The sequence below is a fragment of the Hesperophylax consimilis genome, chromosome 3, assembly GCF_061612785.1.
Source record: "Hesperophylax consimilis isolate HC1 chromosome 3, BYU_Hcon_1.0, whole genome shotgun sequence".
NCBI classification, from domain to species: domain Eukaryota; kingdom Metazoa; phylum Arthropoda; class Insecta; order Trichoptera; family Limnephilidae; genus Hesperophylax; species Hesperophylax consimilis.
Genome location: NC_142838.1, coordinates 36513729 through 36532819, shown reverse-complemented (window position 1 = coordinate 36532819; position 19091 = coordinate 36513729). Strand labels below are relative to the sequence as shown.

The window sequence follows — 19091 nt, the reverse complement described above, 5'->3', positions numbered from 1 at the left end:
TAACCCTCATGAACAGTGGTTTTATCAGCATACCTAGCAGTGAATTGGTACACACTCAACGAGATTGTTGATGTGCAGCAAAAACAGCATCGATGACAGCACAGATCCTTGCGGCACCCCTGCATTGATTTGATCCGGGGTGAAAGAAGAGCTGTCAACTAAGGTCTGAATTGATCTTCCCTTGAGAAAGTTCGCAATCCAACTATGCAGGGTTGGATAAATCCCGTACGATGGTAACTTCCCGACAAGCGCACAGTCCCAGACCCTATCAAAGGCTTTGGAGATATCCTACCCGACGGTTTAAGTTTCTCCGAAACGAAACCAAGTACCACCCACAAATATGCGTCACATACCCGAGCAGATCACCACACGGTCGGTTTCGAGGAAATCCATATTGCCGATCGCTGATGTTGTTATTCTCGGGGTGTGAGCAATTCGTTATTGACCACCCTTTCCAATACCTTTGAGAGTATGTAAGTGATGGCTATGAGGCGTTAATTGGAAGAATCGGAGTTTTCCTCCTTCTTGGGGATTGGATGGACAATCAACTTTTTCCAAAAAACTGGCATCTTGCCATTATTGACTGAAAATTTGAATAATTTTGAGATAACTGAAGTTAATTCTGCAAAACACTTCTTAAGGACCAGGGCAAGTATTTCATCAGGCCCGCTTTTTCGACTTTCAACTCATTCAAGACCCGGAGAACCTTCTTGTTCGCACTTATTCAACTTGGTCAGAGGTGGGAAAATATATCTGTAAAAATTTCTCCCGATTGACCAGAAAAAAACGGCTACAGGTGTGCCAATCTGCTTTTTGTTTGACTTCCGAAAATTGCAGGTTGGCTGGATGAGGAAAATGACTTTTTGAATAAAATAAAAAATAACTGAAATTTTTTTAAAAATTAAAGCAGGGATTGTTTTTTATTGATTTAACATTTAATTAACACCTTAATAGATAAGCACATTTGAAATATTGATATTGGTGTGAAAAATATTTCCTTAAACCATAGTGCTTTTTTTTAAGTTACATCCATTTTCCTTTCAACCGTCTTTGTGTTGCCATTGAAAAGATTGCTGCGCTCTCTCTTTTTTTGTCTATTCTATTTTGACTACCTGTAAATATGTCAATACATATTATAATATAATAATATGGTGTAGAGTTGCCTGTTACGATCACCATCTTTATAAATTGTAAATAAAAATTGCCTTTTAAATTTTATTCACAAGTGTTTATTTTGGGATGTGATAATGTATTACATTTGAATTGATTTTAAAACTCATAATACACAAATTATAAAGTAATTACAGTACCTTTTATTGTATAAAAAGTGGGTAGGTTTGTAATCGATAAATAATAAAAGCAAAGTTACATTTTAAAAATTTGTTGATTCCTATTCTAAAAAAATTAATGTACACAATATTATCAACTATGTACTAAAATTATTGTAAGTTTATAACATTTATCATGGAATTTTACGATTTTGCGAGATTCTTATTTACATTTAATACATTAAAATTTGGACCCTGGTTCTTGCAGGCATAACAACTTTTAACAAAACGCATCACACGAAATACGTAATAAATACCAACATACTTCATTTTTCTATATTTTACCAATTATCAAAATTGAACAATCAATATGAAAATACAAAGTATTAGGAATAGTCGAATAGTCAACAATTTTGTAAATCTTGGCAACGCAGTATTAACATGAATTGTTTAGGCAACTTGTGCAGCAAATCCTTCCTTTAGCTTCTCCACATACTCCTTCCGGCAGGCCATATCATCCGCGGGGCGGTTGTGGGGAATCCACACCGGCTCTCCCACAAATAATCTTTTGGCAATTATGAAATTCTGAAACAAATGAGATACTCTTGATATTTCATACAATTAAAGGCTATTTTATGAATCACATTATTACAATTAGCTTTTAAGTGTCTTTTCCTTTAGCGAGCTAAAAACATCGTCCAAAGGGGTAGCGATACAGTTCTCCTGATGAAATATTTTTCAATGTGGATGAGTGTTTCAGGCTAATAATTATTGCTTGTAAAATAATTGTTACCCTTTGTGCTATGCATAAAAAATCTTGTCTTAAACATTAGTTTACCAAAAATAAAAATAATAAATATTTTTACTTGAATTTTTTTTTACAGTTAGTTAGAAAGATTTAAAATTAATGTCAAACTAACAACATTACACTTTTGAAGAGTGCAAAAGGTCGGAGATTTAAATTAAATTATTATTTAAAGTACGGCACTCTGGAGACGTTACAGCACGCTGGATGCCACACTGGAGGGCAGTTCTCGGCAGTGCTGTCAGTGTGCTCGCCAGCAATGTGCAAAGCTTCCATATCATCTCATCTCTTATATGATATATTTCAAAGAATCTACGAAAGAGATAAATGAGAAGAGGCTTTCTATGCGATAGAAATCCTAAAGTTGAATTGGCTTTCGTTCTATGAAATATACCACAGAATAGACAAGTTGGGAACCCAGCTTTATAATATGTTAGATACAAATAGCCTTACCAATAAAAAAAAACACTTCCTAACCGTTAAACGGTTTTTTAGTAACACATTGAATAAAGATTTTACAAGCTAGATTTGATACTAATAAAAAAAGGTCTTTAACTGTGCTCCGAAAGAGCCGGCAATGTTGCATTTCAGCAGACTGATATGTGAAATATCCGTTTTGAAAAACTGAGGTTATTTCACATATGTTATTTTTAATTGACTGTTACCGCGTGACTTTAATAATAATTCTATGAAAGTAATATTTTTTAATAACATAAATGTTTTATATATGTAGGTACATAAATCCTGGAAATCAATGTTTATGTTGCGCAAACGAACGACCAATTTTTTTTTGTGTATTCTCTAGGAATTAGTATTGTATAAACGAGATTCAAAGTGAGGTGAGAGTTTTCTTAAAGATACCCTAAATAAAAGGAATATGTTTTCTAAATTTCGTATTCTCTACAATTTTTCGATGTTTGGATTAAAAATACATTGTGATTTTTTTTTTCAATCTATCATAATTGAAATTGAAAATTCCATTTTATTAATTAAAATTAAAGTAAATTTAAAATACAAAGATCTAAAAGGTAATTTTATCCAGTCTTTAAAATAGTATATATTTTTATAACGTCTTCAAAAAGAAGAATGTATAGCACATTTAACTCCTCAGGCTAATTTGTTCGGTTTTGGGAACAAACAGTTATTACCCATAGAGTCAATTTGTTTGCTTTTTGAACAGCTCATATGATCTCATAGAAATTGTTGTGTTTCCCTTACTGTCATAGTAAGAAATGTGCCTCACTTCCATACATCAGGGTAGGTACCAGCACTCCATTGTGGACTGCTAACTTCGCTTCTTTGGACATTTTTTTGTTAGCACCAACTGCGTTCAGTCCTCCATTAATGGAGTTACCTGCATTTATCCTTCTTATATAATCAATATCTCTGTCAGCCTTCCCATCTCTCGTAAACATACTTCCTAAATACACAAACTCATCCACCTGCTCCAAGTATTCCTCATTCACAACTATATTGCGCACTGTTTTCGTACTCTCTCTTTCAAACACCATTACTTTAGACTTACTTACATTCATCATTAACTGATTCTTCATACATACCTACTTCGTTCATCCTAGACAAGAGAGACTGTATAATAATACATACCATACTCTATCTATCGTTTTTGAAGGGTCCTAATGAAATAAACTATGAATGCGGGAAACAATGAATGCAGATATAGAAAAAGCTATATTCATTCTTAAATGTTTGATATTTTAAAAAAAGATACGTTTCATACATAAATAAATGTGTTTAAATAAAAATGGCGCGATTTCTAAAAGCTTGGCTACATCAATGCGTTTTTCATCAGAATTATTTTCCACATTTTCGACAATTTCTTAATCTTTCTTGAAGAATTTGCACTTTTTTCACCAGTTAGTTAATTTTTAAGAATGAATCGCTGAAAAACTAGAAAATAAAAAGATAAGTGTTTGATTGTCTAACAACAAATAATATCAGAAGTGACCGCCGTATAAAAACTACATTCTATAACTGATTATTAATAAGTTAAAAAGATGAACAGAGGAAAGATGGATGGAAACTGTAACGGACGGACTGCTCCGGGTTCGGCCGCGGTCGCCCATGTTAAGATCTACATCATCTATCTATTTAAAATTCAATATACTGCCGAAATATGTTCATGTAAATGTAAATGTAAAGTTGTAATGTAAAACCTAAAAAATTGACAAATATGTAAATACAATAAATGAAACGTCGGAGCTTGGCTAGAGGACACGGGCAGAGAAGTATACTGTGAGAGCTGGGGATAAAATCATAAGAGCATTTTAATTCGGGCACGATTATGAGAATCGTGCCTATACGAGAGGGAACGTTCGGCCACGGCCCGAAGCAAAAGGCCGTGCGCCGTCATGGCGTGAGAGATAATTCGCCGTCATAACGTTCCACAGGCGCGATTCTGAGGATCGTGCCTGAACAAAGAAAGGCCGTGGTCGCGTTCGACCACGGGCCCGAAACTACCGGCCGAGCGGCGGTAAACGGACCGGCGGTGCGCCGCGATCGCGTCACAACACGGCCCTCGATTCCAGGAATCAAAGAGAAAGTGGGCCCGTGTGAGCGTCGCGCGGCCACCGGCGGCCTATAAAACGGAAAACAGTCCCTCAGAGAGGCAGATAGCCAGTAACCTCCACCAGCTCTACAACTCTCTCTCTGCTCTGCCTTCTACCTCGCTCCGACTTCTGCTTCTACTCGCCTTCTTTTCTTCTGCCCCCTCGCCTCACCCCGGACTACGGACCTCTTTGCCTCTTACGGACCCGACCCGGACTCTACAACAAGGACGAGAATCAGCATTTGGACGAGCTCTACAACGGCTACAGAGACGCCCCCGCTCTACCCCTCGATGCCACTGAAGAACGACGCCTTCCGCCTCCACGAATTGGGATCACCGGCCCCTTACAGGCTTGTGTATCTCACTTCGGTCTGATACAGAAACTATTTGTGTGTTTTATATGAAATTAATTCATGACAGGAAGAAATATATAACAGATGCAAGGAAACGATTATTCGAGGAACGATCGGTCGAGATTTCACTGTAGAAGGAAAAAAATGAAATGATTAGGTACTTACTTTTGTGTCAAGAGTAAAACGGTGATAGATTCCACTTGGAATAATAATCATATCTCCGGCGACCACCTCAATCCTGATCCAGTCATCCTTTCCATCTCTAACATCAAAGTAGCCCGATCCATCCAAAACAAAACGAATCTCTTCATCGGTGTGCAAATGTTCTTCGAAAAATGACTTTAGCTTCTCCTCGTAATTTGGCAGACACTCCTTGGAGCAAGTTATCTGATCCTCATAGGTATACCCTCGATCACTCTTAATTTTATCAAGAACTCCATCAGTTTTGTAAGTCTCGCAGTTGATCTGTGGAGAAAACATTTTGTTTTTAACACCTCACAAGAGCGCCCCTGTATGTACAGCGTAAAGGCAGGAGAGCTATGTCGTCACCCGGTTGGGAAGCGTTGTGAGGCGGATTAAGGTAGGGGCTGTAGGAAAGGATAGATTAATGAGGGTCTTGAAGAGGTCCGGATTATATGAAGGAGGAAAAAGAGATCTACTGGCATCTACCACATACGAGCCGTCTTAGACAAAAACGAGTCGAAGAAGCGGCCCGTTCTCATAAAGCCAACATCAACTGTGAACAGGTGTTCCGCTTGTGTACGTCGAGTTTCACGCATGTGCACCGGTGCACCGGGATCAATGCTGCTAGCTCCTTAGAACAGGCGCTATTAAACAGACTCAGCATGCGTACGTTGCGTCATTAATATTATTCGTGACAACTCAAAGAACTTGAAAAGAATAATGTTTAATTATTATATATGTGAGAATTAATAGTAAATATTATATTATTTATTAACCTTGAAATATTCAACTCCCGTCTGTTTGTAAAGTTCATCTAGGGTGAGGAATTCAGGTGGGTTCCTTTGGTGTTCCAACTGCTGGGAGGTTTCCAAACTATCCATCAACCAAGCGCGCACCATTTTAACTCTTTTAGTTATGAAAAAATCTAGTAAACGAATATTGTATTAGATATCCTCTTACAGAATGACTTGACAATAATTTAAAGCGGCAAATGTGTTCCGTCAAAACTTTTATCACTTATCACAATAGGTATTTTCAATAACAAAACAATAATTTATCTCGAAACAAACGTCAAAGTCAGAAACGTGACAAAGGTCAGCTGTTATCTATGCTTGGCAAGTAAGAAGTGTGAACAAGTAAAAAAAAAATTATCATCTTTTCTATAACAACTTCAGGCAACTGAAATCAAATTATTTCTTATTACTCCGGGATATTTTTGTTTAATCTAATGAAAGTAGGAACTGTAGTTATGTACTTTTAAAGCGGCTGTATACTACGTGGTTCTAACAGCCTCGAGAAATAGAAACACATTTTGTTTGGCGCCAATTTGACTTGTCAAAGTCAAAATCTGTCAAAAGTTTTTCATGTGCTTGTGTATGTCAAAAAATATTGAGCAAAAGTTTATATTGCAGTTATTGCAAGTTGCAAGACTTTATTTTTTGCAATGGAGCGTCGGCCCATGCGGTACGCTCACGCTGAGGGCCATACCGAAATAACTTACACGGGAAATGGAGAGTGAGTGAAATAAACTAAACCACATTGTATTTTCTTCAGTTTTGTTTATGTTATTTTATTCACTGTAGGTCTACAATTACATAATTTTCTACATCGTTATACAGTGCTAGGCTTGTGCTAGGTCTTTGACAGTGCATGTTTTAATTGTAGCCATATAGGTATTATATACAAATACAAAACACCGTTCTTAGAGCAGATCAATTGTAAAGGGATAAATCTCTGATGTTCCGAGAACCTGAATATAATCATCACATTGCTAAAAAAACAATGAAAACCGTAAAATAAACGCTTTGGTAAAGGAATCATTTGTGTATCCATCTACAATATACACCTATTACCATTCGAGTCCACATGAAAACGAATAGCATAAAGGCTTGTATGGAAATGCTAGCGCACTTATTTATATAAATAAAAGTGTAAATGTTCGTTGTTCAAAATCTTAAATCTCCAAAAGTTCTTCACCGATTGCTTTGAAATTTTGACACAACGTTGCATTCGGATACGCTTGTGTTTTTATATATGCTATTTTTGAAAAACAGTGCCATCTGTTGGACAAACACGCTTTTTTTTAAAACAGCGCCATCTGTTGGACGTAAAATAACACGCGCTTTGGTTTCTCTATCTGCCCAGACGGACCGAGCCACAGCAACGCGTGGCGGGGTACAGCTAGTACTTACATAAATTGAATAAATAAAGTGATTTGCAAATCCCGTTCATGCAGCTAGGAATAAAAATATAATTAATTTGTACTTGTTTTATGTAAAAGCCCTGAAGGAATGAATAAATAAATAACTGCTTTCCGGAATATTCCATTAACTTATAAGAATTGTAATCAATTCTTCAACGTTTCTCTTTCCAGCGAGATAGTGACATGCGGCACGGACGGCGATGTGCGTGTGTGGGCCGGGCTGGAGGACGATGACCCTCGCAGCGTGTGCGTGGGCGAATGGGCGCTAGGCCTGCACGTGTCGCCTTCGCACCTCTTCGTGTCCACCGACAACCACGTGGTGCAGAGGTACACCTTCCCTGCCATGGACAAAGATGGCGTGGTGGCCCGGTTCACCGCGCCCGTCACGCAGATCGCCATCTCCAAGAACAATGTGGTAAATTATGTTCATTTTTCATTCAAATTACTCACTACTTAAAATATTTTAAAAGTATTCAAGGTTAAACGCGACGCTCGTTATATTCTGTGTGTTCATATATAACAAACACATGCAAGTTGAGTTAATGTTCATGATATGTACATACCCCTGAGGTGATATCACACAAAAGCGGCGCTATTCAAATTGTATGATAAATAAATATATTTATGGTATATAAAAGCTCATATCATAAAAATAATAAAATCATCTGTTTTAAATTAAATTAATTTGTATTAATTATTTCACACATAAGTAATTTAATGCATAAAAATAATACAATCTGTTTTAAATTTAATTAATTTTTGTTAATTATTTCACACATAAGTAATTTAATACATAAAAATGATATATTCATCTCTTTTAAATATAATCAATGTGTGTTAATTATTTCACACATAAGTAATTTGATGCATAAAAATAATACAATCTGTTTTAAATTTAATTAATTTGTGTTTATTATTTCACACATAAGTAATTTAATACATAAAAATGATATATTCATCTGTTTTAAATATAATCAATGTGTGTTAATTATTTCACACATAAGTAATTTAATGCATGAAAATAATACAATATGTTTTAAATTTCATTAATTTGTGTTAATTATTTCACACATCAATAATTTAATACATAAAAATAATACATATCAGGTACATTCTTATTTGCAGATATTATTATTAGGTGTATTAGATATTCTCAGTATCGCCCTGGTTGCTTGAAATGGCTTTAGTCGTGTTTGGTGACCAGATCCGCGTAGCCAAGTACTGACCTCCAGTCACAAAACATAGCCAGGAATGGGGATGCCTCAATCTCTTAAATATAATTATTTTATGTGAATTATTTCATAAGTAATTTAATTTAAATAATACGTAAATATCTAAGTGTTTAGCCATAATTTTACACAAAAATAAATTGCTTCCATGATAATTCAACACACCTTTAAAAAGTGATGAAAAAAAAATTAACATGTAAACCTAACCTAATTAATCTAATTTATGTTTCATGACTTTATATCGCTTTTTAAAGGTGTGTCGAATTGTCATTTTGATAAGTTATCCGGTCACAGAATAAATTGGTATGTATTTTTGAATATTTGCCATTGTAAAACTTACCATTTCACAATAAACAAAGATCTTTACAACCGTAGAAGACAACATCATAATGTTCTACTGTTTGAAATAAATCTTAACATGGTAAACATTGCCAGAAGCTGGGCTGCTGTTCCGAGAACATGGAAGCCAAGATCTGCTCCCTGGAAGACAAGACTGTGTCGGAGGTGATGTCCCACGAGGGCCCCGTGCTCTCTCTGTCCCTGTGTCCCAGCGGGAGGTTCGCCGCCACCGCCTGCGGGGACGGCTTCTGTCGGATATGGAACCTGGAGGATAATTCCATCTTGAAGCAGATGCATTGCGTACCCAAAGCAAACAGCTTCTATTCAGCTAAAGTCTTAGGTGAATATCAAATTAACCTTCGTTTAATAATTACAATAATTTATTATCTTGACGGCAACAGAAAATCTTCTATAACAAACTCTCGCTTTATTGAATTTGCACAGGCTTACGCTATCTAGAATTCCGAAGTCAGCTATTTTCATTTGGCAACTACTTCTCAATCATCTACAGATCTTTGAAGTATCACAATTTAAGACAAAAAAACGCCATATTGGTTGTTAAATATATTTCTTTAGGATATTTTCACAATCTATGAATACCGTTTAGAATTTGTGGAAGATTAATTAGTTTTATTTTTCTGATTATTTGTAATTATTGACTTCAAAAACGATCTAAAACCACACATTCCGAAATGGTTCCAACCGGCTACAACGTGACTATGACATAGAAAACTCTAATGTCTGGTAAGTCACCAACGTCGCCCGGAATGAAGTCAACGCCGCCGAATTCACAAATAAAAATGACCATATCGTTTTGGCGGCAAATCGAAAATGGCAAATTTTAAATTCGTTATAGAAAATTTATTCATTAACATAAAAATACCTTCACTATTGTAATTTTATTCAAGAATAAAAATAAATGAAAATTCCCTATTGTCCAATTAACAATAAAGAATATTGACACTGGAGCGAAACGGTATAGTACTTGTAGATAATCGCTCGTTGCTAAAATATCTTTGAGAAATAAAATAGTTTTCTTACTTTTTTAAGGTCGTACGAGCTTTGAACCAAATACAGGTAAATATTTAGCCTATCCAAGCAATAGGGAGGTCATTATACTGGATACAAAAACATGGCAGCAAAAATATACACTTACTCATCCAAAGGTAGGATTTATTATATTTTATATAATTGTTGTTACCTGTGTAGTTTGTAAATCTATTATCTCATTTCATCTTCTTCGATGAGGCGCCTCCAGGCATTTCTGTCCTGTTCTACTTCAGCCGCCTCCATCCATTACAGGTCCAGCCCCTCCCAGCAGTGTATATATACATATTATAATACAGTGCTCCCTCATTAATCTGCCATCCCAAAAACTAGGCAAATGTCCAATTAGTGAAAGGGTAGGATTACAATGCATACATACAAAATATGCTAAAAATTAAAACAGATATTTCATAAAAACTTTCATTTTTATTGTGAAATTACTGAGAGTGCTGTATTTTAATTTAGTTTTTTTTATCCGTAGTTTGTACGTAAAGTATTCTTTGTTTTTTTTTTCAGATAAAATGCTCAGTATCTCAATGTTTATTTTCGCCATGTGGAAATTACCTAGCGGCTAGTACTATAGCGGGACAAATAGTTGTTTGGAATATAAATACATCCTCAGCTTTAGGGATAACGGAACACCCCACGTCACACAATGTTTGCTCAATGGCCTGGAGTCTCACAGGTGTGTATTAACTATGCTATTATATCTTGTATTTAGGGATAACGGAACACTCCACGTCACACAATGTTTGCTCAATGGCCTGGAGTCTCACAGGTGTGTATTAACTATCCCATTATATCTTGTATTTAGGGATAACGGAACACCCCACGTCACACAATGTTTGCTCAATGGCCTGGAGTCTCACAGGTGTGTATTAACTATCCCATTATATCTTGTATTTAGGGATAACGGAACACTCCACGTCACACAATGTTTGCCCAATGGCCTGGAGTCTCACAGGTGTGTATTAACTATCCCATTATATCTTGTATTTAGGGATAACGGAACACCCCACGTCACACAATGTTTGCTCAATGGCCTGGAGTCTCACAGGTGTGTATTAACTATCCCATTATATCTTGTATTTAGGGATAACGGAACACTCCACGTCACACAATGTTTGCCAAATGGCCTGGAGTCTCACAGGTGTGTATTAACTATCCCATTATATCTTGTATTTAGGGATAACGGAACACCCCACGTCACACAATGTTTGCTCAATGGCCTGGAGTCTCACAGGTGTGTATTAACTATCCCATTATATCTTGTATTTAGGGATAACGGAACACTCCACGTCACACAATGTTTGCCCAATGGCCTGGAGTCTCACAAGTGTGTATTAACTATCCCATTATATCTTGTATTTAGGGGATAACGGAACACTCCACGTCACACAATGTTTGCTCAATGGCCTGGAGTCTCACAGGTGTGTATTAACTATCCCATTATATCTTGTATTTAGGGATAACGGAACACTCCACGTCACACAATGTTTGCCCAATGGCCTGGAGTCTCACAGGTGTGTATTAACTATCCCATTATATCTTGTATTTAGGGATAACGGAACACCCCACGTCACACAATGTTTGCTCAATGGCCTGGAGTCTCACAGGTGTGTATTAACTATCCCATTATATCTTGTATTTAGGGATAACGGAACACTCCACGTCACACAATGTTTGCTCAATGGCCTGGAGTCTCACAGGTGTGTATTAACTATCCCATTATATCTTGTATTTAGGGATAAAGGAACACTCCACGTCACACAATGTTTGCCCAATGGCCTGGAGTCTCACAGGTGTGTATTAACTATCCCATTATATCTTGTATTTAGGGATAACGGAACACCCCACGTCACACAATGTTTGCTCAATGGCCTGGAGTCTCACAGGTGTGTATTAACTATCCCATTATATCTTGTATTTAGGGATAACGGAACACTCCACGTCACACAATGTTTGCCAAATGGCCTGGAGTCTCACAGGTGTGTATTAACTATCCCATTATATCTTGTATTTAGGGATAACGGAACACCCCACGTCACACAATGTTTGCTCAATGGCCTGGAGTCTCACAGGTGTGTATTAACTATCCCATTATATCTTGTATTTAGGGATAACGGAACACTCCACGTCACACAATGTTTGCCCAATGGCCTGGAGTCTCACAGGTGTGTATTAACTATCCCATTATATCTTGTATTTAGGGGATAACGGAACACTCCACGTCACACAATGTTTGCTCAATGGCCTGGAGTCTCACAGGTGTGTATTAACTATCCCATTATATCTTGTATTTAGGGATAACGGAACACTCCACGTCACACAATGTTTGCCCAATGGCCTGGAGTCTCACAGGTGTGTATTAACTATCCCATTATATCTTGTATTTAGGGATAACGGAACACCCCACGTCACACAATGTTTGCTCAATGGCCTGGAGTCTCACAGGTGTGTATTAACTATCCCATTATATCTTGTATTTAGGGATAACGGAACACTCCACGTCACACAATGTTTGCTCAATGGCCTGGAGTCTCACAGGTGTGTATTAACTATCCCATTATATCTTGTATTTAGGGATAAAGGAACACTCCACGTCACACAATGTTTGCCCAATGGCCTGGAGTCTCACAGGTGTGTATTAACTATCCCATTATATCTTGTATTTAGGGATAACGGAACACCCCACGTCACACAATGTTTGCTCAATGGCCTGGAGTCTCACAGGTGTGTATTAACTATCCCATTATATCTTGTATTTAGGGATAACGGAACACTCCACGTCACACAATGTTTGCCCAATGGCCTGGAGTCTCACAGGTGTGTATTAACTATCCCATTATATCTTGTATTTAGGGATAACGGAACACCCCACGTCACACAATGTTTGCTCAATGGCCTGGAGTCTCACAGGTGTGTATTAACTATCCCATTATATCTTGTATTTAGGGATAACGGAACACTCCACGTCACACAATGTTTGCCCAATGGCCTGGAGTCTCACAGGTGTGTATTAACTATCCCATTATATCTTGTATTTAGGGATAACGGAACACTCCACGTCACACAATGTTTGCCCAATGGCCTGGAGTCTCACAGGTGTGTATTAACTATCCCATTATATCTTGTATTTAGGGGATAACGGAACACTCCACGTCACACAATGTTTGCTCAATGGCCTGGAGTCTCACAGGTGTGTATTAACTATCCCATTATATCTTGTATTTAGGGATAAGGGAACACTCCACGTCACACAATGTTTGCCCAATGGCCTGGAGTCTCACAGGTGTGTATTAACTATCCCATTATATCTTGTATTTAGGGATAACGGAACACCCCACGTCACACAATGTTTGCTCAATGGCCTGGAGTCTCACAGGTGTGTATTAACTATCCCATTATATCTTGTATTTAGGGATAACGGAACACTCCACGTCACACAATGTTTGCCCAATGGCCTGGAGTCTCACAGGTGTGTATTAACTATGCTATAATATCTTGTATTTAGGGACAACGGAACACTCCACGTCACACAATGTTTGCTCAATGGCCTGGAGTCTCACAGGTGTGTATTAACTAGGCTATAATATCTTATATTTGAAATCATGCTATGTTAAAGATATAGTATTATGGTGCCTAAGATTGCTGAAATATGTTAACATCGTCGCATATCCATCATCATCTCTGTATGCAAATGTCGTTTATGTGATCCATTAAGTTTCACTAAAACACATGTGATGAGAAGGTTGTGTTGAAAAGGCCAGCTTTGTAAAGCATTGGAGCTTTCAGCATCAGGATTGTATCTGATATCATCGTCTAACTAACTAATATTATTGGTAACACTGAGTCAGATTCGTCTAAGTACTAATTTTGAATCTGCATCTATGCAGGGCCGGCTCTGTGCAGGCGCACTTGGAACTGTCTGTTCCGTGCGCCTGGGAGCCAAGGCGCTAATAATACCTAACCAGGGTCCTTGAGGTTTTGACGAGCGCCAGGCTCTGTTTGGCTCAGGGCCAGCCCTGCATCTATGAGTAAAGTCGATAATATAATAATATATATAATAATAATAATATAATAATATATATAACTGATAATCAATTTTCGTCATGGGTCGCTAACAACACAGTATCTGATTTTTTTATTTTCCGATACTCATCAAGATATTTATCACCTATGAACTACCCACTTTGTATTCAAATATATTATTTGACCTAATTTTGCGGATTAATTTAATTAACCAATCGACTTGATTAAATTCAGGGTGTCCGGGGTAAAGTGCGCTAACTTCGGGGGATGATACATGATTTTAGAATTAAAAAATATGAATAACTCTTTTCGAAATTATAATTTTTTAAGGTAATTTTTAGGTAAAAAAGAGGAATTGTTTGTATGGGAAAATAAATACTCTTCTATCGAAAAATATTTTTATATGGGAAAATGAACATAGGAATTTCTACCATCTACCATCATGTAGATTCACCTCCCGAAGTTAGAGCACTTTTCCCCCGGATACCCTGTATATCGAATACATAATCTGACTAAATACTTTCAGCTATTAAACGCCTTTGCTTATATCGCAAAAAACCATCTTCCTAAAAACAACACTAAAATCACTTAGTGACTTTACGCATTAAATGTCAACAATTAGTCTACTTTTCTTTATTTATTATTCTATAAGTGTAAGTTATGAATTTTTTTCATGGTATTGTCATGAAATAATTCAAACTTAATACATTTTTTATATTATGTTATTTATTATTATTGTCCTGTGCCACAATTAACATTATTGTCAATTTTTATTCTCTTGTCATTGCTTTGTATATACTGTACATTTTTTTGTGTCGTATTATTTGATCAATATTATGTAGGAAGCACACATAGGAGTAATTTTAAGAATATGACCACGGAATTCTAAATTATTATGTTTATTATAGTAAAGTGCACCTAGAGTTTAATAACACAAAACTGCGCTATATAAATGTATTATTATTATTATAATACGTAAATGTCAAACATGTCTGTACTTCACAGTTTAATGAAAACGCATCTCACAAAGAGATGGAAATAATAACTGCCACATACTTTAAACTCGAAAATGCGAAACATCACCAAAAGTAAATAACAATCACTAATGCTAACTCAAATGTTTCACCAAATGTTTTTTTAATTTTTTAATCTACGCAAATAAAATATATGCATTAAAGATCTGATTGTGTATAATAATATAATAATATATTGTGTATAATCATAGACATATGAATATTAGTAGACCTGCCCTAAGTGATTAAAAGCGTATTATCCCCACTCCCCATACCGGTTCCATTGAGCCGGCTGGGCTCGCATATGGCCTCAAGTGAAATTTGAAAACGTGACGTCATCATTCTTGTGCGAACTATGGTCGAGGCATCATCGGTTCATTTTACGAAATAACACGGCAAAATGTTGACTTGTACTATGAAAACTTGTAAAAATAGATGTGAAAAAGAGAATAAACCCAATTGTCGTATTACATTCCATATATAAGCATTATTTAACTTTATTTTAAGCATATTCACATCGTATAATATGAATCAGTTGTTACTATCACATCGAGAAACGTCTGGACGCGAAACACAAAGCTGGTTGGTTGCTGGGAAGTAAATTATGAACATTTATAAAAGTGTCTTAACTAAATACTTAAACGAAATATTCGACTCTGAAAATGAACCGAATTTTTTTGTCGAATTTGGACTTCGCAAATTTGTTCATAACGTGGCGAGTAATTTGCGCTCCCATGTAAAAATGTCTATTCATTCCAAAGCAGATTTTACTTTTAAGAAGTAAATGGTGATATTATATTGCGAGATGCCTATTTACTGTCAGATTGATTTATTGACGAATCACAGTCAGCTTCACTCCCTTCGTTCTTCAACAGTTGATTTTACCCCTCGCCTTTATCTTCTCGTCTATTAATTCCTATGTCTGTGTGTATAATAATATAATAATATAATTATTAAAAAATATTATTATTTTATATATATTTTGTATATTATTTTTTTAAATTTTCACTATCACCCTTAAGTAGATATTTAACAAAACACCTATTATCTCAATACTATCAATATGTTAGTTAGTAACTTTTCACTCCACGGTGACGATACCCTGATCATCGGATAAGATTTCAAACAGATCATTTTGTTTTTAGCTGAAGGTGGAGAATTGGCATTCTGCGATGTGACGGGACAGTTGGGAACCATAATCAACTGTTTTGGAGAGCCTGCCAGAAGAAAGTCCACAGAAGACGATGAGAATCTTGATTTGATGGAAATCATAGAAAGGGAAAATGGTAAACATTAAATAACTTTACATCAACGAGATTATGAGTTCAAATCACTGAATGTGCAAATAATGAAAAAAAAATAGTGTATTTCACATTTATTTAATAATATATATCTGTACGTTTGCGCCGCGTTACAGAGAGGTAGACACTCTTAAGAATCGCCCTGGTGAGAGACCACCATTGGCAATTGAAACATTGATTGAAATGGCTTTAGTCAGCTACAACCTTCCTCTATCCCATCTCCTTTTCTTCCTCACAATGTATTAATCATTTGGGAATGCCTTAGTCCCACTGACTCCGGACGGTTGGGTTAGGTTAGGTTGTTAATTGTTGTATTTAGTTATAAAAAATAAAAATTTTATATCTAGTATAAATTGGAACTCTTGTGAAGTGTTTTCATAAATATAATTCAGTAAAAAAGAAAATAAATTGACCAAACTATGTTAGTGGAAAAGGAATGAGGGAATTTTTTGTTCTCCTTTCAATCTCCGATTGAACTCCCAATTAGATCCACAAACCTCGGTTTAACTGGTTGCTGGCAGTATTTGATTTGATTTGATGAGACTCGATTATATGTATTTTCCAGATGATCCAGACCAAGAGCCGATAAGAAGCGCCGATGATGACGACAATGGCAGCATCATTTCCCTGGACCGGCTGAAGGACCAGACTTTGAAGGGAGACGATGCGGCCAGTGTGACAGACTCCAAGAGGAGTCGCCGATCTCGTTCGCGCTCGCGGTCCCGGTCAGTCAGCAGGGAGAGGCGCCTGCAGCCGCAGCCACCCTTCCAACCCTCTGCCACTCCGGCGCATCTGGAGCATCGGTGAGATTTAACCATATTTATTACAAAAATAAATATGTACAAATGTTATATAAGTTGGAATGATTGTGTGATATTTCATTAATTAAGTATTTTGCTTTCAATATTATTTGACCTCTTGAACGCCAACGAATCCTTAAGAATACATTTAAAAAAATATTTTCTCTGAATATGACTACGTAGCTATTCTGGGTAAACTACATATGAATCCTATAATTTCTATACCCGCTATATCCGATTTTTTGACAAAATGATCTGAGTATGACATCTTGTTCACATTTTTGCGAGCAACAAGAGGAGCCTAAAATTGAGTTTCAAAACCCTCCTTATCACGACCAAAAACCATGTTAAAACTGCGAGTGAGAAACCAAATCCGCTATATCATACAGAAAGTTACTATCAAAACGCGCTATATCGGATTCAACCAATCACAAGCAGTTATTTTGCCAAAATACAATATGGCCGCCGCTCTGACCCACGCTCGTGTGTCAAAATGATCTACGCGTGTGTTTCTAAACCCGCCATGTCGGCTCAGTTGACTTTCAAAAGCCTCTATATCACGAAGTGAGTATCAAAATCCGCTTTATCCATTTTATTTATCGAAATTACTTAATTATTGCTAGACATATATAGAAAAAAAAATGCTTTTCGAAATTTTATTACTCCAATTCATTATATAAAAAATTTTAATGCAATTACTTATGTACGCTAGAGATGTGACAGTTTTTTTGCGGTTTTCTCCAAATCAATGAAAGTAGATATAGCGGTTATAGAAATTACACGACTCATATGGTAGATTATATACAATTTTGATAAATGTATAAACACATTATCTTGTAAGACGGTACAATTCACAAAAGCATCATTTTGCATAAAACAAGTAAGTTATGATGAAAATACAATCAGATGGTGCACGGCGAAAATTTTGGATCGGCACTTCAAGAGTTAGTCACTAGCACAGACCCATGAAAAATCACAGGATATTCTGAATTCTCGAAAAATCGGTTCCAATTTCAAAAATGCTGCTTAAAATAATTTTCTGTTGAAAATATTTTGTTATGGGTAGATACTTTATCGCTTGTCTGAATTCTCCAAACAATCAGTTAAAATTTTGAAATTAACACTTGAATTCAAAGGACCATTCATTGAACCAAATTTCAAGTAGGAAAACTAACTCGCATCACAGGCAACGAAAAATAGTATGTTTTTTTATTTTAAATTTTTTTTAATGTGACACCTCACAAGAGCTATATAGACTGTACAGTGTAAAGGCAGGGGAGCTATGTCGCCACCCGGTTAGGCAGCGTTGTGAGGCGAGTTAAGATAGGGGCTGTAGGTAGGGATTTATTAATGCGGGTCTAGAAGAGGCCTGGATTATATGAAGGAGAATCCCTTTTACACCTGACACACAACGGCTGAAGTTGAAGCATCTGGGAATTCGGCATTCCAAAGGTTAAGACCTACCATCTACGACCATTAATATAAACACCAAACTAATACACTGATACTGATGGTAAACCTCCACGCTACTATCTCCACAATACTTGCACTAAATAATCTGTGTGCAAGTACCGCAATATTAAGATTTATTTACGCTTATTTTATTTATTTTTTAATGCTTCCGATATTGTTGTCCGGGTTAAATCTTCCCCACAGGAAAAACTAAACCCTTCCACACACTTTTCCACAAATGATTATATAGTCAATCAACATTATGCAAGTGCATTATATAAGTAAAATAAATACAAAACAATACAAAAACAACAACACGTCAAATCACCAGAGATCAAATGGGAAAAAAAATTCACCGACTCCAGATATTTTCATATCAGAGGGTTCGGATCGGTAGAACTCCTAATAGGGCCTACAAATCTTTATTTTTTATTTATACAAATTATCACATATAATACTGTTTTAATTTATACTACACTTCCATTAAAATCATTTTCTTG

The 19091-nt window shown here is 36.3% G+C and overlaps 2 protein-coding genes across 2 annotated transcripts in view; one reads left to right on the top strand and one right to left on the bottom strand.

Moving 5' to 3' along the window:
* Positions 1–986: 986 nt before the first annotated feature.
* Adi1 (acireductone dioxygenase 1) lies at positions 987–6261 on the bottom strand. The gene is made up of 3 exons (XM_089651101.1): positions 5952–6261; positions 5158–5457; positions 987–1853 (listed from the first exon to the last, which is right to left on the bottom strand). The coding sequence occupies exons 1-3, from the start codon at positions 6072–6074 to the stop codon at positions 1719–1721; spliced, it is 558 nt and encodes a 185-aa protein (XP_089507227.1). The 5' UTR covers positions 6075–6261; the 3' UTR covers positions 987–1718.
* A 260-nt stretch (positions 6262–6521) lies between these two features.
* Ctf4 (Chromosome transmission fidelity 4) overlaps positions 6522–19091 on the top strand; it is a 30489-nt gene continuing 17919 nt past the window's right edge. The window contains exons 1-7 of the mRNA XM_089651100.1: positions 6522–6690; positions 7550–7793; positions 9043–9286; positions 9997–10112; positions 10510–10678; positions 16184–16324; positions 16905–17142. Coding sequence (XP_089507226.1) covers positions 6620–6690; positions 7550–7793; positions 9043–9286; positions 9997–10112; positions 10510–10678; positions 16184–16324; positions 16905–17142 — 1223 coding nt within the window. The 5' untranslated portion in view covers positions 6522–6619. The remainder of the gene's footprint in view (positions 6691–7549; positions 7794–9042; positions 9287–9996; positions 10113–10509; positions 10679–16183; positions 16325–16904; positions 17143–19091) is intronic.